The sequence below is a fragment of the Chlorocebus sabaeus genome, chromosome 11, assembly GCF_047675955.1.
Source record: "Chlorocebus sabaeus isolate Y175 chromosome 11, mChlSab1.0.hap1, whole genome shotgun sequence".
Classification (NCBI taxonomy): domain Eukaryota; kingdom Metazoa; phylum Chordata; class Mammalia; order Primates; family Cercopithecidae; genus Chlorocebus; species Chlorocebus sabaeus.
The window spans coordinates 100,862,978-100,887,796 of record NC_132914.1 but is presented as its reverse complement, the minus strand read 5'-3'; the positions used below and the strand labels follow the sequence as shown (position 1 = coordinate 100,887,796).

Sequence of the window (24,819 nt, the reverse complement as noted above, 5' to 3'; positions counted from 1 at the left end):
GAATGAACAGGTAAATACATGCATATCCTTGTAAGAAAGCAAGACACATCTTCATATCTGTCATTCATCCATATATCCATGCATCCATGCATCCTCCATCCATTTCTCCAAGCAGCCATTCATCCATCCAGCCATTTGTCTATCCATCCATGAATCAATCCTCCATGCATCTCTCCATCCATCCATCCATGCATCCATCCATACATCCATCCACGCATCTTGTGACCTATCCATGTATCTACCAATCCATCCATTCAGTGACCTATCCATATATCCATTTATCCATCCATCCATCCATCCATCCATCCATCCATCCATCCATCCAGTGACCTATCCATGTATCCATCCATCCATCCATCCATCCATCATCCATCCATCCATCCATCCATCCAGTGCCCTATCCATCTATCCATCCATCCATCCATCCATCCATCATCCATCTTCACACATGCACTACAGCAGATTGGTTAAGAATGTGGGCTTTGGAGCCACATTTGAATCCTGGCTCTGGCACTTACTGTGTGGCCTCTCTTCTTTCTCACTGGAGCAACAGGGATTATGATAGTCCCTCCTTCACAGGGTTATTGTGAGCCTTATATAACACAAATAAAGATTTATCCCCATACTTTGTTTAGAACAAGCACTCAAGGATCTATTAACTACTGATGGTTAGTGAAATTTAATAGTATAGGTCCTATGCCTATACACATGCACATTTTGTTGACTAATCACCTGCTCCCCAGCTCAATAAAATCACAGAAAGAGTTAAGAAATGAGGGTGGGGTGGGGGAGGATGGGTTTATATAAAAAACAAACAGAACTAATGGCATTAGGAGTGATGAATGTTAGGTGGGAGAAGATGGATCAACTCCAGCAATCTAAAACAAACACAATCTATTTCCTTCTGTAAGAGGAATGCTGATCTGGCTTTGTGCTGATGCTTTTAGGAAACAGGTTTATAGCAAAGTTTCTCCTTCCTGCTGGCAGCTGAATGACAGTTGCCTTGAAAACTAAATCAGACCAGACCAAAGTCAAACACTTTATAACTCCCTTTGCATAATACTCCACCCTTCCTCTATGACCTTTCCTGGTGTTGCCGTTTCTTCCTATATAAGAAGGTGTTTGACAAATGATACATAAGGAAATAATTTCCTTGTAATTTTTCACAAACCCCAAACAAAAAGAGAGAGAAGGCTATTGTAGACAATCAGTTCTGGGAGTGAAAATCAGAGGAACCCTTACCTTATCACTGTTGAAGATTTCCCCCGACTTTCCAGTCAAGGTGTAGAATGTGTCTGTGTTATTCATATATTCGATGTTCATCTGACCAGCAATTATGTGGAGTTTCACGAAGTATTGAGCAGCTTTATTATCCACCAAAAGCTCATTTACCTAAGACAAAAGAGCCAGTTTGACTATTATTTAAAGAAGAAAACGAGTTTTGTAACGCGTGCTGTGCCTTACTTAGTATCAAAGACATCAAAGCCAGGGCACCCTAACTTGGGTTTAGGCTTTTGCAAATACAAATGTATGAAAGCACTGACAATTATACATGCTATACATTACTATCAGTGCAATCAACCCGGGCCAGGCCTTCCAGGGAGTAGAAATCTGGAGAGTTGGAGGCAATGCACAGTCTACTCTCAAACCAGAGGAGATTGCTCCAGCACTGAAACTGACATGGGGAAAGCGCAGCATTGCAATGGCCCCAGGAGGAACAAGGAACAAGGAATCTATCTTGAACACGGGAAGCAGATGGGAATAAAATATGAAGTTTCATGGAAAGAGTAGGTAAAGTGAGTAAGCTGATGGTACTTTTGAATAGAAAAGTTAAGATTTTTGAAATCCATGGGACCAAATCTACATTTTATCATTACTATGTAGTCAACAATCAACAGATACTTATATTAACTCTGTGTAAACCATGTGTTAAATGAGAGACCACATGCAAAGTGCCTAACCTAGACGCATAGAATATTTGCTGGTTCTTTCCAACAGGAGAGGTGTGAGGACATCTCTGAAGGTGAACGATAGAAACATAAATATCAGACAGGTTAATCATGGTGGTATATGAGGGTCAGAGAGCCGGGAACTTACTGGGTTTTGATTCACTGCAACAAAAATTATTATCACAAAATATCTTGGATGAAGATAACCCAATTTTATTTTTTCATTTTTATTTTTTTCCACTTCCCAGATTTCAATCTTTTATTGGCTTCCATCATTTTATGTGTATTTGTTAATCCATTTACTTATATGTTTATTTATTTCTAGCTGATCTGTTTCACAGAGCATTTAAGACAGATGACAAGAACACACAATAAAAATCAAGATCAGGGCCAGGCACGGTGGCTCACGCCTGTAATCCCAGCACTTTGGGAGGCTGAGGCAGGCAGGTCATGAGGTGAGGTGATCAAGATCATCCTGGTCAACATGGTGAAACCCCTTCTCTACTAAAAATACAAAAATTAGCTGAGCATGGTAGCACGTGCCTGTAGTCTCAGCTACTTGGGAGGCTGAAGCAGGAGAATCACCTGAACCCGGAATGCACAGGTTGCAGTGAGTCAAGATCGCGCCACTGCACTCCAGCTTGGATGACAGAGCGAGGCTCCATCTCAAAAAAAAAAAAAAAAAAGAAAAAAAATTCAAGACCAGGAAAAATAAAACATGTGTTAGATGGTAAAGGTGGGAGGGAGAAAGATATATATAATCTTCCTACACAATGACTAAAATGGAGGCCAGTGAAGATAATAAAATTGTATACAAATCGATATGTCCATTATTTACATTAAACCAAATGTAACTATTTTACTGATGCCATCTCGATAGGATGCCTCCACCAGGCACTACAAGTTTCATTCCCACTGGATAACATTATCTCAAACAACAGCTGCTCACATTGAAGACTAAAATTTTCTTATTTTTTCCCTATTGCTTGTACCATTTATAATGATTTAAAAAACCCACATATCTAGCTAATACATGAGTTTAATTCTTCCTGTGGGAAGTGAGCAGTTTTGCATTATGCAAATCTTCTCTATCACCTGGCTATATGTTAAGAACACTCAGTGGTTACCTGTAGAGGGTAATGATTAGAAAGGGGGACCAGGGGGCCTTCTAGGTTCCTGGCAATGGACTTGCTGTTTACACAAGTGCATTCACACTGGGAAAATTCATTGAGTTGTACACTTACAATTTGTATACTTTCTGTAAGGATGTTATATATCACTAAAAGAAGTTTATCAAAAAATCACCATCCTTATCATCAGTAGGTTTAATTTTAATGGGGGCTTCCACTTTAAATAAAAGAAGGTACTCCCTACTAAGGCTTTTCATATTAGCCCCTTGGTGTAGGGTCATTTTAAATACTCACATTGAATTCTTTCAGTCCCTTATCTGTAGGTAACAGCACCGTGAAGGGCCCCAGCTTACTCAGTGGCCAGGCATAAGCTTTGTCTTAGGAGTCGAAATAACAAAAAGAAAGAAAACACCAAATGAGTCAGTGGTACACGAGGAGTAAAATCAGGCAACAGGTCTTGGGTCACGACTGGTCCATTTATGCCGTTCTCTATTCTAATGGGTATGTGCAGGCCCTGTGTCAACTGGGAATCTCTCTAAGAATGTGAGGCAACCTAAAGCCATGGCCTCAAAACATTCCATGTAATGCCATGAGAGTTTTCCTGTAGATAGCCTCAGCTTCAAAGATACCCTGGCTGAGCAGTTCAGGCATGACAAAATCCTACCACAACCCCAGGGTCCCTGACCCTGTGCTTGACTTTCTGAACTGTCACTGTCTCGGTGAGCAAAGATGCAACCCTTGTTTTCATCCAAGGCCAGCTCAGAAGAGCCCCGATGGTTGGTTTAATGCTCTGCTGTTGCCATGTTGAAATGCTTAATAAATTTTGAACAAAGAATCCTGCATTTTCACTTTCCAGTGGGCCCAGCAAAGTATGTAGGTAATCCTGTTTCCATCACCTGGGGAAGCTGGGATGACAGGACAGGCTCTGTGTTCTCACACCTAGAGGCAGTGTACAAGGACTTTGTCATGGGAAGGTGAAAAGTCAACAGGACTCTGTCTAGGGAAATGCTGGAGGGCCTGGTCTGCAAAAAACACTACCGCACCCCTGTCTGCTCCCATTTGGTATTCTAAGAGTTCTTAGAGTAAGGCTGTGAGGAACCCGGCAGATTGCCCCTGAGCTCAAGGGATGCCAGTAATGTTTGACGCCCTACGGGATGCCTTGGGAAAAGTGGGACGTTTATGCAGGAGACATTAAATGGGATATTTAACCTTAAGATTTAGGCAGAGAACACAGCATTGACCCATCGATGACATTTGTTTATCTATGTTCTTGCCAGGAGATCATTTTTGGCAACTGGTAAATTCCACTGTAAAAGCTGATATTTTAAAGTTTCTGTTGATTGGCCAAGTCTGTGTTTTACTTTTTGCAGAGCGGCCGGATTCGTATTTTATTGGAAATTGCGTCCAATGCTGTGATCAGTTATAATATTTCATTCTCTAGAGTAATGGCCCATAGAAGGCATTTGCAAATACATGAGGCTGTTTTAGGCTCTCACCTTGCCTGGGGGGCTGGAGGTGAATGTGTCCCTGTAGGCAATTAGTGACTGGGGGACCAAGGGTGCTAAATGGTTGCATACAACCAAGACTATTCTAAAATTCAAACAGCCCCTCCACTGAGGAGCAAGGATGCCGCCCTGGGGTCTCAGTCACCCTCTCTATTCCCAGTTTTATCTGCCAAGCTGTGTTCACACCTGCAGGATCTAGAAGGTCAAGGGCGAGGGGGACAGTTTGTATCCTCACACCAGTAGCTGTCCTGGTCTTACTGTTACTGCAGCTCTGTTGGTCTATGATGACCCCCAGACCCTGTCCTCAGCTCTCTGCCTACTGATTCTTGCATTGCTAGGTCTCTTGGCACTATCTCTTTGCTTGTCTTCTTGGAAACAGCTGCTTGCCCTTTCCCTCTCATCCGCATGACCCCTCCAAAAAGGCTGATTCTAATAGACAAGGCTCGCCTGTCCCTTTCTGAATCATTGTGTCTTGCAGATGCCCTTTCCTGAAAGAGGACTCTTGTGTGGAAATCTGAACCCATAGCTGCATACCTAGGAGTGAGATGAAAGAGGTCAGCCTTCCTTGCCATTTTCCTCTGGGTTCAGTATTTAATTCTCTGAGTCGCTCCATAATGTTTCCATAACACGTTAAGCCATCACCCACGTAACCTTTCCGGCAAATGCACCTACAGATAGGGGGAAAAGACATCCTTAGGGTTTTAGAGCCATTGAGTATTTTGATCATACAGTCCAATCCCCTCATTGAACAGACAGAGCAAAGGATGCCCAGGGTGGAATAGGGACAAGAGAGCATTCCTAGTGTGGTATCTGACATCTAGTAGCTCCTCAAGAAATGGATGCCTAATAAATTAAATGTATCTGTCAACACTAGATATCTTTGTATGCTCTTTGTCTCAGTATTTCTCAAAGTGTGATCAAGAAACCATGCATATCAGAATCACTTGGAGTGCTTAATATATTTAATATCGTATATTTAATATAATGAATGTGGATTCTAGGGCTCCACTGCATGACTGAATCAGAATAAGCTACTGAATTCAGCCTGCAGGACAGTAAAGATTCAGCATTATTGATCTACTTAGAATACTCACCCCCACTCCCCCACCCTGCCCCGCTCCTTCCTAGCTGAGAGCTCTGCTCAATTGCCACTTCCTTTGGAAAGGCTTCCTTGATTGCCTGTCTCTTTCTCTACTCCCTCACTGTGTCTCCATTATATATACTCTCATGGAACCACGTACCTCTTCTCCATAGCAGTGATTATAGTATAATTTCACCCTGATCTGTGTGATTATTTGATTAACATCTGCTTCCCTATAATATTTGAGAAAAAAGTGAGGGTAAGGGTTATGTGTGTATTTGTTCACTGTTGTGAACTCCAGAATCCAGCACAGGGTAGGTCCATAATAGGTGCTCAATTAATAGTTGTACAATAAGTAGTAATTGAATTAAATAAATAGCAAACAATGAAGTATATAAACAATGAAAATAAATATGGAAACTGAAATAATATATAAACAATGAAAGTCACAGAGATTTTGTACAATAGTTTCATAAGAGAGAAGTAGAGTTAAAAATGTACTATCAGTGGTATGCTGATAAATGTTTAACAACCAACTCTCTGGGGGAGGGGGAAGCCCTAATCTGTAGCATTTGCCAATTTCCATGGTTAACATGCCAATCTTGACCAATTTCAAACTGATAAGATGATGCTAACCCTCGTGTGAAATTCCTGAAAGTTTAACACTCAGCTCTTGTGAGTCTGTAAGCTCTGGCTATAGCAGGCCACAACTGTGCAGTACAGAGGAGTTGACAGCTGGCTGAAATTGACAAGGTGATGAGGAAGATGACTTTCACAAGGATCTTGGAGATGAGCCAGGAACCAAAGCGAAGTAAGGGAAGAACATTCCAGAGAGGAGAGATGCAGGGAACCAAAGACGTGCTGTGACTACATCACAGTTTTGCAGTGCTCACACCGCACCACAGCTGTGACTCACATTGAGGAAAGTCTTCTAAAGAAAGACTATGTACTCGTTAATCCACGTGTGTTTCTAAATATATTTCCATGGCAAAGTGATTATATGTTCAACAAGTTTGCTGCAGACCTTCAGAATCCTACCACCCTCTGCCTGGATTGTGGCACAGCCTCTACCTGGTCTTTCTGCCTTATGTTCTACCTTGAAATCTGTTTTTCATACACTCTCCTGAGTGTGCTTTAAAATTCTGGCACCTGTGTTAAAACCCTCACTGACTCCTTTTATCCACATGAGAAAGTGTACACAGGAGAATCCTGCTCTGTCTTCTTTTTGCTGCCCACTGAAAATTCCAGCAGCGCTAAACTGCTTCTTTTTTTTAGGCTGTATGCCTTTCTCAGGGTGTTTGTCCTGCCAGGAATGCTTTCCCACCCTCACCTTATCACTCTGGTGTGACCTCTCCCCAGCTGTGTTGAGCACTTCCAGCACATCCCATCAATACCTCTATCACAACCCTATCCACCAGAATTACCTCTGGAAACACTGTCTCTTCTGCTAGATGGTACACTCTCCTAGAAGATGGATCCCAACTATAATAATTCTTCATTATATCCTAGCACTTAGGGCAGTGCCTGATTGTTTAACTGATTATTTACTGATTATTTAAGTACCTTCTTAATTCTAGGAACCTTCTAGGTAAGAGAGCTACAATGATGATAATAAGAGACACTTTACCCTTCTTGAGTCTTATATGCTAAGGATGGACCTGAAAACAAAATAATTATAGCAACATGGTAAGGCCACTTGACCTCCTTGAGTCCCAGTTTCCTCTTCTATAAAATGGGCTTAATAATATCTTTAGGATGGTTAATAGAGATATAAAGAAAGAAAAATACCTCCGTGACAGACATATAGAAAAAGCTCAATGCTTGGCAGATGATAACGACAAAGACAAGGCTGATATGTTGAAGAAGGTGACTATAATGACAACAGTGACCTAGAGGTGCTGGGATATAGCAGGACAGCCCGTTGAGAGATAAATGAAGTTCCATTGTAAGTGCCATGATAGAAGATTGGATAGGATGCTATGGGGCATGGAGGAGGAAGTAACTGATTTTACCTGGAGAAATAGGGGACAGCTTCTAGGAGAAAGTAATATTTAATTCTAGAAGGATACATATGAGTTTTCATTTGTTTTCTTTCTCTTCCTTCCTTCTTTCCTTCCTTCCTTCCTTCCTTCCTTCCTTCCTTCCTTCCTTCCTTCCTTCCTTCCTTCCTTCCTTCCTTCTTTCTCTTTCTTTCTTTCTTTCTTTCTTTCTTTCTTTCTTTCTTTCTTTCTTTCTTTCTTTCTTTCTTTCTTTCTTTCTTTCTTTCTTTCTTTCTTTCTTTCTTTCTTTCTTTCTTTCTTTCTTTCTCTTTCTTTCTTTCTTCTTTCTTTCTTTCTTTCTTTCTTTCTTTCTTTCTTTCTTTCTTTCTTTCTTTCTTTCTTTCTCTCTTTCTCTCTCTCTTTCTTTCTTTCTCTTTCTTTCCCTCTCTTTCTCTCTCTCTCTCTTTCTTTCTCTCTTCTTTCTTTTCTTTCTTTCTGATGGAGTTTTCGCTCTTGCTGCCCTTTTCGCTCTTGCTGCCCAGGCTGGAGTGCAATGGCATGATCTCAGTTCACTGCAACCTCTGCCTCCTGGGTCAAAGCGATTCTCCTGCCTCAGCCTCCTGAGTAGTTGGAGTTTTGGCCTCTCAAAGTGCTGGGATTACAGGCATGAGTCACCGCGCCTGGCCGCCTATGAGTTTTCTAGCTGGACAAACACCTGGGGAATCATTTACTGATGAAGCCTTTGGGGTTTTTATAGAGAACTGGCTCTCAAACCAGGGGCAATTTTTGCTCCCTCCACCCCCCCCAGAAGTCATTTGGCAATGTCTAGAGACATCTTTGGTTGCTACAACTGAGATGAGGATCTACTTACACAGGCCAGCCCCTCACAACAAAGAATTGTCTGGCCAAAAATATCAATCGAGCTGAGGTTGAGAAACCTTTTTATAAGGAATTACTAAAGTAGATCTAATCATGAAACAATTTAATACAATCAAAATAACAGTTTCCTACTTAAATGCCAACCTCCTGTGCAGAGCACTGTGCTATGCTAATTTAATGATGGAAAGGAGGACACTGGTAACTCTGGGAAGTGATGTAATACAACAGTTATTGTTAAAAATTAATCCTGCTGTAAGTTTACATTCCTTCATTTGAAGACAACTGTTAATAGCAAGACATGTAACCTTTACAAAACCACTGAGTATATTTCTCTCTAAAAGTTTCTTAAGTTGTTAGGTGGCCAGTGGTCTGTTTTGTGTCAAGTGACTTGGCCTTTCTTTCCTAAGGACTGCAGGAGAATCATATTTTAATGGCCTCAGTGCTAATGGAATGCATGAGGACATCACTATTTTTAATTTTTATTTCAAATCCTCAATCCAAAGTCCGAGATGTTGTAAGACTAGTTTCTGTCTTAACTGTTCTCAGTTGAGCCATGGAACATTCACAACATCACCTCTTTAGGAAATTGTTTTCTTTTTTTTAGGAGTAAATGTCTCTTGCATTTACTCCTAATGCAAGCCATTTACTCCAAACGGCTTCCACAGAAGCCACTTGCATTCCATAGTTATGAGTTGAAATTAATTACACTTAATGCGGGTTGAGATTTAGTTAGTATATAGGGTGTCCTCAAAGTCTTAGTACAGTTGCTTCCTTTATTTCTTCACCGGTTCATTCATTTCTTCATTGTTTCATTTGTTCCTCGAAATTCTCACTCATTTCACTGTTTTTTTATTTCTTATTTTATTTTTATGTTTAACACTTGTGGGTACATAGTAGGTGTATACATTATGGGATACATGAGCTATTTTGATACAGACATACAATGCATAATTATCATATCGAGGCAAATGGGAGAGCTCTCATTTCAAGCATTTATCCTTTGTGCCAGAAACAACCCAATTATGCTATTTCAGTTATTTTAAAAAGTACAATAAATTGTTGTTGACTGTAGTCACCCTGTTGTGTTATCAAATACTAGGGCTTATTCATTCTATGTGTTTGTATTTTTTGTACCCATCATTTCACTGTGTTAATTGGTGACAGGCATTTTTGCAGCAAAGATGAGTAAGACATGGACGTTATATTCTAGTTGGGGATTGAGACAAGTAATAGTAATAGCCAGCATTTATTAATTATTAATTTATTAATGCTAATACGTAGCTCTTATGCTACGTATTCTTATAAGGGCTTCAGTGTGGCATCTCTTCTAATGCAACAACCCTATGAGGTAGGTCCTGTTATTAGCCCCATTTTAGATAAGGAAACTGAAGCACAGAGAAGTTAAGTATCTCACTCAAGATCACACAGCCTGTAACTGGCAGCGCCTGTGCTCACCATCACTGTGCTACATCCTTATCACAGTTCCGGACCCTAAATGCTCTCACAGACACATTCCAGAGTGCTCTGGGAGCCCAGAGGGAGGGGGCATCAGAGAGGACGGGGAGGATGGGGGAGGCATCCTGGAGTTGGGGATACTTAGGCCAGCCATTGAAGGAGCAGGGTGTTAGGCTGACTCAGAGGAGGTGGGGTGGAGGGTGGGGATGGTATCCTAAGTGGAAGGAAGAGCACGTGCAAGGCCAGGAGTGGGGAGCACCATAGCATGTCTGAAGAACAGTGCGATGGACTGAATGTTTATGTCCACCTCAAAATTCATATGTTGAAATCCTAACCCACAGTGTGATGGTATAAGGAAGTATGGCCTTTGGGAGGTATAATAATTAAATCAAGAAAGTAAAGGCCTCATGATTGAAATGAGTGCCCTTAGAAAAGAGGTCCTAGAGAGCTCCCTCCCCCTATCCACCTTGGGAGGACACAGTAAGAAGTCACCACCTATGAACCAGGCTTCACCAGATCCTGAAATGGCTGGTGCCTTGATTTTGGACTCTCCCAGTCTCCAGAACTATGAGAAATAAATTTCTGTTGTTTATAAGCCACTCAGTTTATGGTACTTTTATTATAGCAACCCAAACAGACTAAGACAAATAATAAGTAGTTCAGCAGAACCCGAGGTAAGGGTATATTCACGAGTGTGGGTGGAGGATAATGCTGGCTCATCTGCACCTGCTATGAACAGCCACTTTTGGCCATACCCTCCATATCCTGGGAATGGTCTCAGGCCCTGGAAGCTCGTTTGGAACTGTTTGGGCATGAAATTACAGGCTTCTGAGTAATCCCGAGTGTGGGTCTAGTATGGGGCCCAGGCTCTTGGGGAGTAGGGCCCTTTGGACCTTCAGATTCCTTGCCCTGGTGTAGCCAGCAGAGGGCCAGAATGGGAGCCCCTAACATGTAGGGCCCAGGGGAGGAGCTCCTGTTGCCAGGTCTAAGGGTCAAACTGCTGGAAACACATCTGGCAGTGGCTGAGCTGGGATTTAAACCTAGATCCATCTGAGAACATCTCTTGCCACTGCACCATGTTGCCTTGGATAGGACTCTTGGGAAGCTGTTTACACTGAGATATCCCAACTTGTACAGATCTTATATAAGCACTGAATATTATCAATGTTACTAACATTCCAAGAGTCCCTACATTTCACTGTTGTTTGAACTTTTGCACAACTGGAATGTAAACTGTGCTTATTCCAATAGGCCCACTCAGTTGTGTCCTGGCTATTTTTTCAGCTGAGTTTAGTTAAATAAGAGAGAAATGCTCATCTCTTCTCTTGTCCCTTACTTCCTATATCTATTAATAAGTAAAAATAAAAAGGCAAAGCATGAAGTTATTTGTTCTCAGTAAGAATCAAAATGGAGCTTAGAGTTTAAAAGCATATTATATACATGAACTCATTAGCTCTCCACAGGCAGAGATTCCTGGTCTCTAGACCTACCTGACAGGTGAGGGAACTGTGGTTTAGAAAAGTTTAGTCTTGTCTAAGGTCACCCCAGGGGGAGTGGTAGAGTTTATGTTTGAACCCACCCTTCTTGATCAGGTGGTCTTCTGTGACAAATACAGTATGATTTTGAAGATTCTGCATAAGCTACTTGCCACATTGAGAAGGCATAAATGAAATAAATTTTTATCCCAGATGAACTAAATTACCTGAGGACTGATGGATTCATATTTTATCAATATAACTTAGCTAGTCTTTTTACTTCAGCCTTTTTTCGACTGAAGATAGTCAATTTGAGGTGTGGGAAGGTTTGTGGGTGATACATGTACCCCTAACATCACAACGTTAGTATATCTGACATTCCAAACACAAATTTGGATGCAGCTTGTATTATTCTGATATTCCCATTTCATTTTTCGATTTTATCTTCTCAAACACAAAGGAAAGAGATTGCTTAAGGTATTCTATTTAGACTTTCTCAGAGGGTGGTAAAACATGCATACACCAGCTTGTTTGGTTCTCAGTATTGCCAGAATATATATTTGAGGGGAGGGTATGCCTGGATGCATATGTGTGTTGGGTGCCTCTGTGCCTATATGCATGGCTGTGGTGTCACATGTATCGAGGGATTTCTAGGTGTCAGGTTCTGCTCAGAGATTGATGAATGTAATCCTGTTTAACTTTCGGCACAGCCCTGGTGGGAGGTACAGTTCTCTCCTTTTTATGGTTGAAGGGTTGAGCATCAGTTCAGAGAGGGTAAGGTAAGTGGCAGACTTGGGATTTGAACCTAAGTGTTCTGATACCCCAGCTCTTTCCACTCCATGTACAATAAGTACTGATCTATTTATTTGTCCAGATAGGACATGATGATAATACAACCTGTCGGGGCAAATCTACACACTGACCACCCGGTTATAAAAGGTGTGAACTTCCCAAAAGATGAAGGGGGCTCTGGAATCACAGAAACTGTTTTATCATGCTATGGTTTGATGTTGATTGTGGTTTTGAGCTCACAATGGCACTATGAGTCTTTTGCAGATGCTGACGATAGCGAGAACTGAAAATGGAACAGAGATAGAAACCTCAGTCTGCAAGTCAAAGACTTGGGTTCTAGCTTTGGTTCAGTCACTAATGAAAATACACAACTGGTGTCATAGTTTCCAGAAACATTCTCTCATGTAATCATCACGACAACCTTATGGAGTATAAATCATTGTGCTCATTTTATACATGGAGCACCTGAGGCAGAGAGATGGTGCCACTTTCCCAGGTCATGCATCTGGTAGGTATCAGTGCTGCGACTTAAACCTAGGTCTTTAGTCCAAATACCATCTTCTTTCTATCATGTGAGCTGCCTTCGCTTCAGAAACTTTCACAGAAATGTTTGTATTCACTGTAAACCCCTTCTTTTGAAACCTAGAGTCCAGGAAACACCACTAGTGCTTATTCACTTTCCCTAGTCTTGTTTTGCGCCACTAACAAGCAATATTTCATGAGTAAGGAAACAGGCATGTACATTAGAGGTCATACCCCTGTAATCTCAACAACCATTCGTTTCCCCAGTCACAGTGGCTTCCTTCTCCCACATTCTGACCACTTCATATCAAGTTATCAGGCCACATCAATATTCCGGAGTATTCTAATGGTCATTAAAAAGGAAATAATTGTTGAGTGTTTAATTAAAGATTTGTTGAGTACCTACTACGATCCTTGCTCCTACTATGTGGGGTGGGGGTGGATACAAGGCTGAATAAGACACATTTCTTCCTCTTCAAGAAACTTACAGCAATGACTGGACACCATTTTCACTTGGAAAGGTTGGTAGAGGAATTGAAAAGACTTACTGAGTTTGGCCTGGTGCGACGGTGGTGCAATTTGCATTCCTATGACACAGGTTATTTGTTTTACATATATTAATCATACTGCACCCCATTCCAGGTACGAAATTGTGGTAATGCTTCTTACACTCGCAGTGAGACTTCAGTAGACAGAGAGAGAAAAACAAATAGGATCCTAGTTAGTTACTTCAGCTGGCATTCTTCTTGAATTTGTATTTTTATTTTTCCATAAAAACTCCCTCAGAGTATGTCTGAAGTGTGAACTTAACTAAAAAATTGTCAAAGTGTCTAAAAGTAGAAATCATGTTTACACATGTCACCTGCTGGAAAGGTTATACTCCTTGCTTATAAAGTTTAGCTTCGGCCGGGCGCGGTGGCTCAAGCCTGTAATCCCAGCACTTTGGGAGGCTGAGACGGGCGGATCACGAGGTCAGGAGTTCGAGACCATCCTGGCTAACACGGTGAAACCCCGTCTCTACTAAAAAATACAAAAAACTAGCTGGGCGAGGTGGCGGACGCCTGTAGCCCCGGCTACTCGGGAGGCTGAGGCAGGAGAATGGCGTAAAAACCCGGGAGGCGGAGCTTGCAGTGAGCTGAGATCCGGCCACTGCACTCCAGCCTGGGTGACAGAGCGAGACTCCATCTCAAAAAAAAAAAAAAAAAAAAAAATACGCAATGGATGAATGTGCTATTTAGGGCCAAGGCTCTTTCCACTGGATTCTTCAGTGAGGGTCTCCTGACCAGAATTTTTATCAGTCAAGGTCCTGATGTCATTTACAGGGACAGGGTCTCTCCCCAGAATATTCTCACTGCTCCCTAAATCTATCAGTGCTGCCTGATGTTTTATCTGTTTCATTCCTTTGGGACAGGGTATTTTTGATTCTAAGAGCACTTTTTAAATTAGAAAGCCATTGCAGAATGGAGGATTGCTGGTAAAAATCAGTCATATGTTCAACAGTTAATTTGCTAATCTAATTTTGAATTATGTATATATTTTGCCAAACACCATATAGGACTGTCACAAGAGAGAATGTAAGACAATTAAGTTTGGATGGGGAGCTGAGAAAGTGTGAGTTTAAAGGATAGACTGGGTGAGCGGGCACCGATTTCAGGCCCTGAGCACATGGAGGACTGTCTGGGAGGGGAAGACCAAGCGGAACATTGAAAGGGAGAATTGGCATGGCATAGAAGACAAATGATACCTATGACACATAGTGGCTTGTCAAACTTCTAGAGGTTTCAGTTCCCTGCATCATTTGCTCACCTGCCCAGGCCCATCATATTTGCATACTGTAGACTTCGTAGGGCAGTTTCCAAAGTTAGTTTGGCAGGGGTCCACAGGCAAGCACACTCGGCCATCCCCACGGTAGCCTTCTTGGCATGTACAACTGTGCCGATTTGGTCCCAGGTACGTACAATGAGCACGAGGGTGGCAGATTTTTTGTAAACATGGATTGATGGCTTGAGGGGAAACAGCAAAATGAGAGGCAGTTAGTGAACAGGAATGGAGTAGGAAAACTGAAGCGTGAGCAACAGTGGATCACAGCTCATCAAAGCTGCAAAGGCAACTCACAGTTTTCAAACTCAAATATTTCCTTTCATTTCCCCCATGAACCAGACAGATTTAGGTATGGTCATCAGAAATTGTAAAAATATTGCGTTGATATATTAGTTGGCCATTTGGTGTATGTAGTTGAATATAAAATAGCATGAAAGAAAACACTAACACTTACAGAATTTGTAATATGTGCTAAGCCCTGCTCTAAGAAGTTGCTATGTATTAACTCATTTAATCTTTACAATAATCCCTGAAGGTAGGTACCATTATTAGCTCCATTTCACAGACAGAAAAATGGAGACACAGGCAGGTTAAAGGTCATGTAGTCAGTAGAAGGCAGATCTGGGACTGAACCCAGGCAGTTTGGCTTGAGAGTCCATGTTTTTAACTGATACATAATACAGCTTTTTATAAAGTGAATAAAATAAAAAGATAAAATAAGAAGCATTAAATGTTGTTCTAACATTGATTAAGGTGATATGAAAACATGTAAAAATCTATATATATGATTTCATAAGAGAAGAAGTTGCCATTTATTAAGCATTTTGCTTGGCACTTTTTATATACATTTCACTCAACTACACAGAGAAGTAGAAATGGTCATTGTGTTAAGGAGGTTGTGAGTTTTTTTTTTCCCCCCCCCCCGTTAAATAACCTAAACATCTCAATGAATAAACTAGTGGAATCTAAATTCTACTCACGCTCGCAGTATTTGCCATCGCCCTGGTAATTGGGAAGGCATTTGCATTTCAGTTTGTTTTCATCTTCAGTGGAAGGCGAACATCTGGAATTTTCTGGGCAGAGCAAGGCTGCACATTCAGGGATGGCTGCACAGGAAAATTGTTGAAGTACTTGTGTTAGTAGAATAACCAGTTCTTAAGACCCCAAACTGCAGTATTCCCTTTTATTAAAAAGCAATACAAACTCATTGTAACAATTAAAAAAATACAGAACACATAAAGTTAAAATTGTCTTCTTCTTAGTCTCCCAAAGGTGCCAATATCATCAATCAACAAAATATGTTTACTTATAACATTTATCTGTATGATTTTGTAAAGAAATAGAATCCTGTTAAAATATTTAGCAATGTAATTTTTAATTTAACAATATATTATGAAAGTCTTTAAGGATCTGCCTTGATCTCTAGTAACTGCATAGTATTTCAAAAGACAGGTGTGATGTAGATGGCTGTCAAAAACTATGAAGGGTCTGACATATCAGCCAACTTGCAAAGTGAACAAGTTGGGCTGATAAAGTTTCATGGAGGCTGGTAGAAGATACAAAACTTCCGGGTCAGAGTGGAAGTACAGCTTAATACTTACAGCAGGGACAGTAGCCAGGGTATCAGCATTTTGGCACCAGTTTTTCCAAACCTCAATTCCCATGGGGCAATTCAAAGAGGACTAGACTGAGACATGCACATGCAGTGGGTTTCATTATAGGAGGTGAGCCCTGATCTTAGGGTACCTAATTTTTTTTTTTTTATAATGGGCAATGTATTATTTAGGGACAAGCAGGAGACAGAAACCACATAATTATTTGAACAGGGCAAGTTGTAATATAAATGATTATGAACAATTAAAATCATGATAAATCAGCCAGTGAGAGTTTAAAATAAAAGAATTCTAAAGAATAAAGAAATAGCAGGTCTATAAACAGCAGCCACTATATTAGGGCTGAGACAAGTACCCAACATACAACCTTCTTCCCTCCAGGCTGAGATCCGAATATCACCGGAAAAAGCATGGCATTAGTCACAAGCTAGCAAAGTTGCAGAGATGCCTTGACCATATTTGCTGGAAATCTGCTCTCTAGGGTGGCTGGCAGGACATGCATGGGGAGGTCACAAGCCTTGGAACTCACTAGGTGCCAAAGGAATCTGCTAGCCAGTGGGCGCTCTGGCAGCAGCAGCTAAGAAGCCACCTCTCTGTCATGTAGTGCACCTCTGTGTGTGGTTCACGCCTGGGCAGCTCCAGACCAGCTGTGTGGGATTCAAGGGGTGTGTCCAGCTCCCCAGATGGCCAGCTCTTCAGGGGCCTTGCTATGCATGGGACTGAGGAGAGGAGTACAGAACAGCTTTCCCCTGGGCTGAGGCATGGGCTTGTGCAGTCTGGGGCTCCTGGCTGTGCTGCTACTTTCTAAGTCAAGCACTGGACAGTGTGCAGTGGCCAAATGCTGGAGGGAGCTGAGCTCTGCAGGAACCCAGCACTGGAGAAACTATGTGGGGCTAAGAAACAGAAAAATGTTGTTCTTTGGGAGCCTGGTGAGTGAGTCAAACCAGAAACAGGGTGAGAGTCCCCATTTCTTCCTCTACAGTCCTTCTTTGATAAGGCTTCTCTACACTCTTCATTGATAAGGCTTCATGTTTTGCTAGCTAGCAAAGGAGAATCATTTATACAGCCCAGCTCCATTATCACAGAGCAGGCAAAAAGGGTGATTTTGGAGCTGAGAGTCACTGGCAGTAAGCATGCCTGCCCTTTGCTCCTGAGGGAGATACTATGTCTTCCAAGTCTGTTCAGTATACAAACATCCTTGAACAGATGATCTGGAACAAAGAGCAGTCAGTGTATTGCTCTCAAGATGTGCACACATGTGAGAGATGCATGGAGAATTGTCTCCCAACAGTGGCTAGTTGAGTAAAATAGTTCACAGAGACTATTCCCCCAACCCTTTCATAAACCAGAAGTTTTGGCAGAAAGTGGCTGCTCCTTCAGGATTACATTTTCCACCCCACTTTACAGCCAGGAAAGGTCACGTGACTAGTTCATGCTGATGGAATATTGAGAAGAGGTTTTATATATTTTTCCTGGACTTTCATAAGCAGGTGCCTCTCTCCATCTTCTCTTTCCCATCTGTGATGGCTGGAAGCAGAATACTCTGAGGTACTAGAGAATGACAGAGTCACAAGATGGAAAGATCTGGATCCCTAATCACCATGTAGTGGGGAGCTGGCACCAGCCAGGAACACCCACATTGGACTGTTACATGAGTGAGAACTACACTTTTTTAGTGTTAAGCCAGAGGTTCCCAATAATTTTTTCATGGTACCCCAACATCAAAAGAAACACCGAAAAGGTTCATTTATTTAGCTGTTAGAATCACTTAGCAGCTATTTGAAAAAGTGACATGCTTAATAGAAAAATGTCTATTTTTAAGTAACCACATTGACCTACGTATAAGACATGTGAGTATGTTGGACACTGCACAACTTCTCAAACTTTAAAATTTGATACAGATTGGAGACTGGCACCCTCATTTCAGTCACATTGATTTTTATGAGGTACTTGCCTTTTATCATAGTAATCATTGAAAATGTACCTTTGCAAAGATATGATGTCACTGCAAGGAATTAGTGCGACCTCATGTTGAAATTGTGAACTAACTGAAGCGAGCCATTCATGTGGTATCTGACAGATGTGTCTCTGTGTTTCCCTCAGAAATTTAAAATATCCAATAGTAGCCAGTGAATTTGATTATAGTACCTTGGGACACCCTGGCGCACAAGTTTAAAACCATAGTGTTAAGTCATTGAAGTTTTGTGTTTATTTTTTATAGCAACTAGCATTATACTAACTAGTATAGGATGTACCACAACTTATTCAACCAATTTCCTACTGGTGGGAATTCAAGTCGTTTTCAGCTTGTTATCTTCCTACAAATAGCATTTCCATACATTTCTTTGATCATATATGCTTACCTTTGCCAGATTCCTGTCCTTTCTTGGGGTAAATTCTTAGAATTGGGGCCACAGAAGCATACTATAAGTATGTCTTCAAATTTAGTAAGTAAATTTCCCCCATAGGTTGTAGGAATTCACTGTCATTTTTTTCATACCCACAGATGGATACTATCTATCTTTTCAATCTTTGTAACATAGTGGGCAAAACAAACAAACAAACAAAAATAAACCCCCAGGAGTCCAAATATGACTGCATTTTAATATGTATGGGTGTGACGATTAGTGGACTTAGCACCTTTTTCATGTTTATTGCTGGTTTTCATTTCTTTCTGAGACAGAGTCTGGGTCTGTCACCCAGGCTGGAGTGCAATGGCGTGATCTCGGCTCACTGCAACCTCCACCTCCCAGGTTCAAGTGACTCTCCTGGGTCAGCCTCCTGAGTAGCTGGGATGACAGGCACCCGCCATCATGCCTGGATGATTTTTGTATTTTTGTAGAGACAGGGTTTCTCTATGTTGGCCAGGCTGGTCTTGAACTCCTGACCTCAGATGATCCACCTGCCTCGGCCTCCCAAAGTGCTGGGATTATAGGCATGAGCCACCACGCCCAGCCTGTTTTCATTTCTTAGTCTGAAATTTAGACTTTAGACTTTACATGAATCCAATTTTTTATTATAAAAATGTATCTGCCATGTGGATTTTAAATATTTTTGTCCTAGTCTCTTGTCATTTGGCTTGACAGAATTATTATTATTTTTTTACTTGGAAGCATATCTATTAGGGTTTTCCATTAGGCCGGCTTCTGGACTGGGTCTCCTGCCTTACTGAGAAGGCCTGTGCCCAGGAGTCCATTGGACAATGGCAGGAGTGGCCAAGGAAGGGGACTGACTGAGGATCACAGAAGGCCCGTCCCACCCATTTGCCTTTGCATTTGGACTGGAAGCTTGCATGGCTGTCCCAGCTACAGGAAGAAGGCAGAGGCTGAGTTTATTCATCCTGTTACTACCACCGCTCACGGCATTTCAACTGCTTCCAACAAAATGAGTTTGCATTTGCTGACTTTCAATCTCACCCAACCCTTCCATTTTACAGGAGACTAAAGTCCCGAGGATAAGTTAAATGAGGCTAGTGGCACAGGCAGAATGACCAATTTCTTAACATGTCAGCTCCCAATTCGCCCTTCAGAGCTGGCTCTGCCATCATGTGAGTTTCTCCTTCACAGAGCGATGTTAAGCTTTGCCAGTAGAAGGCGCTGGCGGGAGGCGGGGGCTCCTCTTTCTGCCTCCAGGGAGCCATGTGGTGCTGCTGCCGCCTGTTCCTTTGCTGCTGCTGCGGGGTCTGCTCAGGAATGATCTGCCCCAGTGGTGCACCCAGAGTTCTTCGGTGACTGACCTTGCTTCCTTGGCCTGGACCTAGTGACCACCTTCTCACAGCCCTCTCAACATAGACATTGTCTATTCCAGGTTTTTTGCCTGAGAGGTCCCTGATTTCTTGTACCTCACCCACCAGCCTCAGCTCCCCAAGGTCCTGGAGGGTTGCCCCATGCCTGCTAGGTGACTGTGGTCCAGTGCTGGCCTGGATAAAACAGCAAACTTCTCGGCCACCCACCACATCCTCTCCAACAAGGTTTAAATCCAGCCTTAGGGACAGCCACCCCCCTTCCAAATTTGTCCCTTGTTTGTTATGCTCCATCCTCTCTAGAGTTCTGTTTGCATTTTTACAGCTGCTCTCCTATCACAGCTTACTAATTATCCCTATTAAACTTCCCTTGTTTAAATCACCCCTCGGTTTCTAGCTCTTGATTGGACCCAGTATAATAGATTGCTTTCAGAATTTCCCATGGATTCAAATAACTTGAGTTCTAGCTCTCCTGTTTACTAGTTGTGTGGCTGTTGGTGAATCACTCAGCCTTGGTGAAGCACCCTTTCCTCTTCCTTAGGGCTATTAATGTGTTCCACCTTTGAGGCTCATAATCGAGAAGATGCCATGTCTCCTTTACTAGGTGACTAACTTGTTGCAATGGCTTGTGTTGGCTTCCCAGCCCCAGTGTCCCTCTTTCCATTCTACCCTTCACGTGGCCTCCAGCTCAACCTTCCTAAAACACAGCTATAGCCTTGACACCACACTGCTTCTGTTCTCTCTCTTCCTCCTCCTCTCTTTCCCTCCTCTTCTTTTCTTTTCTCTTCTACATTCTCTTTTTAATTTCTGGTTTCTTTCCAGAAAACTTTTGGTGGTACCTTGCCCCTGCAGAGAACCAGTAACAGATACAAAATTGAAATGCATACATTTGTGCCTATTTGATCTGGCGTGGCATTAAGGAAACTAGCAGTACTTACGCTTGTCACACTTGGGACCAGTGTACGCAGAGTAGCACTCACAGGTTCCATTGCCATCTAGTCCACTGTTGCACACCCCATGCACACAGTTGCACACTGGAGACAGAAAGTGGGGGATTTTTATCACCTGACGTAGACTGTTGCTAAACATTCTGGAAGGCTAGTATTTTCAGATCATCTTTGCTGAGACTCTGCACAATAAGGTGAAGAAGACCATGGATTTGAAGTCCTAGAGACCCTTGTTTGAACTTTGGTTCCTCTCCCTTTTATCAGCACCAGGATTTTTTTTTTTTTAAGTTTAACATATGGATAATAGTGCCTACTTCCTGGGATTTCTATGGAGTCAAGTAACATAATGTATATAAAGCATGGGGCATATCATGTGCATTGGAGTTCTTTCCCCTACTCTCAGATTATTTACTTCATCTTTGGATATCTCAACAAGAGAATTAATTTAGTGTCTTATATACACCTGCTATGTTTAAAAGAGAAAAGCTATTACTCAATCACTGTTGGTAGCAGATATCTATACAAATAAGTCCTACCTATTGATGGGGCAATGCAAGGATAAAAAAAGGAAAATATTCGAAAGGGTCTGGAATAACCATGCCATATTTTCTAGCTTGATGTTTTAGCCCAGTGACAGATCATTTCAGGGATGATAAATGAACGGCATTTGAAATGGATGTGAATGGTCAACTCTTTAGTTTGCGGTTGGTTTGTAGCAAGATTTACTATCAGGCTAGGCCATCAGCATCCTATGGCCAGCCCTCTCCGGAGCATGCTGTATTAGTTTTCTATCGCTGCCATAACAAGTTCCACAAACTTAGTGACTTAAAACAACACAAATTTATCTTACATTTCTGGAGGTCAGAAGTCCAAAATGTACTAATTGAGCTAAAATCGGTGTTTCAGTTGGGCTGCTATTGCTCTGGAGACTTTAGTGGAGAATCTTTTGTCTTTTCTAGCTTCTAGAGCCCATCTTTATTCCTGGGCTCATGAAACCCTTTCTCCATCTTCAGAGCTAACAATGGCAGGTCAAATACTTCTCATGCTACCATTTCTATGGTTCTCTCTTCTGTCTTTCTCATCCACTTACAACAACCCTTGTGATTACATTGGACTCACCTGGATAATCCAGGCTACTCTCCCTATCTTAAATCAGTCAATTAACAACCTTAATTCCACCTGCAACCTTAAGTCTCCTTTGCCATATAACCTAACATATTCATAGGTTCCAGGGATTAGGACATTTTGGGGGCTCATTTTTCTGCCTACTACACGTGTCTTCAGTGCATGTAAGCCAACTTAATATTAGCTCACATGAAACATAATTAAGAAGATGCACCTGCTTAAAAACTTAACCAGAAATACCAGCAAAGCAAGGATCAATGAAGTTTAAAGTATTCCAAACATCTAATAAGTCATCAAGTCCTTTGTTTTCTCTGTCTCTATCTCCCACCTTGATCTTCTGCTCTTCACCTCCACTGGTGCCATTTTTGTTCAGGCCTTTATCATGTTTTGCCTGGACTATCGCAGTAGCATGATACCTGGCCTCGTTATTTCTAGTTTCTTGCCTCTCCATTTCATTCTTTTCATTTGATTAGCAATGGCATCAGGGTGACCGTCCCAAAAATATCTCAATGACTCTCAATTACCAACCAAATAAAAGTTAGATTTCTCAGTTTGGTAAACAATGGCCGTTCCAACCTGACCCTAACCTTGGTAAGTTTTCATTTTCATCTTTCGCCACTTTATTTTATACATCTTCAATTCTTAGCATGTGGGATGATTCATTCACTATTCATCGTCCTTCCTTCAAAACACTTATGGAATACATATTATGTTCAGAGTACCACGCTAGAGATTAATGCCCAAAAATAAACAGGACAAAGTCTCTGCCATCAAGCAGATCACAATCTAATGGCAGAAGAAAACAGCCAATCCCAATGCACTGGGATAAATGCTATGAAATGACCAACCAATGGGAGCTGGCCACGAAAAGAGAAAGTGGGGTTGGCCCAGGGAAGACCATGCCAGGTGGAAGCAGCAGGAAATGCATCTTGCATGTTCACACCTCCAGGCTTTTCCTCTGCTGCGCTCCCTTTTGTGTGCTAACTGGAATCCTTGTCATCCTTCAAGGCCAGCCAAAGCCCCCACTTCTGTGTTGCCATCTCAGTGGTCTCCAAACAATCTGTGCTCCTCTGGCTCCAGCAGCACTTTCTTTGTTCCATGTCCACTATTGCATCCTATGACAACTACAAGTTTGTTAATACCTGACAGCTGAAGACCACCAGGAGTGCACCAATGGTCAAATCAAGTCAGCAGCAAGGGTGAGCCATTCTGGGAGAAGTAGCAGTAGGCTCTTATGTCAGCCAGGACAGGCTGGATAGTTCTCATGGTCATCCATTGTTGCTGAGTCTCTGTTCAGACATGATTATTCCCTGGCCTAGTTTTTGTCTTTTCCTCCATAGATATAGTGAGTCTTTTGTCTGATGGTGATATTCTGCAAAACTCTTTAAGCTTAGCAGCAGAACACCACAGCCTCTCCAGTAGCAACTAGGCCAGCAGCCAGGAGACAGCTGTCAGGGCTGCTGCTTTCTTTCTCAATCTGTATATTTTTCTCCCCTATTAGATTGGGACTGCTTGGAATGACCTCCCCACCTCTGTATTTCCCCACATGTTTTACGGTGCCCTGTAACAATACCAACAACTACGCAACTAAATTTTAGATAACGACATTGCCCAGCAGGGCCAGGATTAGGGTGAGGAGAGTGAAACAGGGTCGTGCAAGCGCAGAGCTGCATCCTGCTGTTATTTAGCATTTTGATGTTTCATTCAATAATTTTTAAAGTATTATTGTCATGGGTTGAGTTTTGTCTCCCAAAATAATATGGCGGAGTCCTCATCCCCAGTACTTCAGAATGCTCCTGTTTGGAAGTAGGGTCATTGCAGATGTAATGAGTTAAGATCAGGTCATACTGGAGTAAGGTGAGCCCATAATCCAATATGACTGTTGTCCTTATGAGAAGGGGAGACACCACAGACACGATGGGAAGAGGCATGTGAAGAGGGAGGCTGAGATCGGAGTGATACTGTCACAACCAAAACCAGCTGGGGCTACCAGAGGCTGAAAGAAGCAAGGAAGGACCTTCTTCTAGAAGCTTCAAAAGGAGCATGGCCCTGCCAACACCTTGATATTTGACTTCTAGTTTCCAGAACTGGAACAATAAGTTGCTGTTGTTTTAAGCCACCCAGTGTGTAGTACTTTGCTGCAGCTGCCCTAGGAAATCAGTGCAGTTATTGATCTTGATTTTTGAGTTGTTTTGATGCCTCCTTAAATTTTTCACCCGAGGCCCCACACTTCTCTTTACTGAGTGCTTACTATCTATCAGGCATTTTGCCAAGTGCGTTGCATGCGTCATCTCATGTTTACCACATCCTTTGAGGTAGGTATCATTACTACCTGTGTATCACACATGAAAAAACGGGAGATAGCTAGCTCAAGTAGTCCCTCAAATAACTGAAGAATTAAATGGGATTTGCAGTGTCATCCTCCCTTCAAAACTCAATTGACATTGTTTCTATTTTAGCCAAGCACTTTGATAACTACTTATGGCTGTGGATTTTTGGAATAAACAAGTTCTGCAGAGCAGTAAAGTTGGTTATGGAGATAGTGGGGTGAGGAGGGAGTATACTATGGGCTCAGTGGAGAAGACTCAATTCAATTCAAAAAATATTTACCCAGCTTTATTAGGCACTAGGTATACAACATGTGAGTAATTGATAATATCTAAAGTGCAGGAGCTCACAGTGCAGTGGGAAGCCAGGATCTAGGAGATACAGTGACAATTCCTGTCCTAAGTGCTGTCATGCAGCCATTGTAGGAAGGTGAGGGGCACAGAGGGCTCCTGCTCCCAACTCAGATGCAAATTGCA

General features: G+C 42.0%; 1 protein-coding gene across 1 annotated transcript in view; it reads right to left on the bottom strand.

The window, feature by feature from the left end:
* STAB2 (stabilin 2) overlaps positions 1–24,819 on the bottom strand; it is a 167,436-nt gene that overhangs the window by 110,031 nt on the left and 32,586 nt on the right. The window contains exons 6-12 of the mRNA XM_037996621.2: positions 20,882–20,977; positions 15,569–15,694; positions 14,574–14,770; positions 13,316–13,449; positions 5,119–5,252; positions 3,374–3,456; positions 1,243–1,392 (exon numbers count right to left, since the gene is read on the bottom strand). Of these exons, the coding sequence (XP_037852549.2) occupies positions 1,243–1,392; positions 3,374–3,456; positions 5,119–5,252; positions 13,316–13,449; positions 14,574–14,770; positions 15,569–15,694; positions 20,882–20,977 (920 nt within the window). The remainder of the gene's footprint in view (positions 1–1,242; positions 1,393–3,373; positions 3,457–5,118; positions 5,253–13,315; positions 13,450–14,573; positions 14,771–15,568; positions 15,695–20,881; positions 20,978–24,819) is intronic.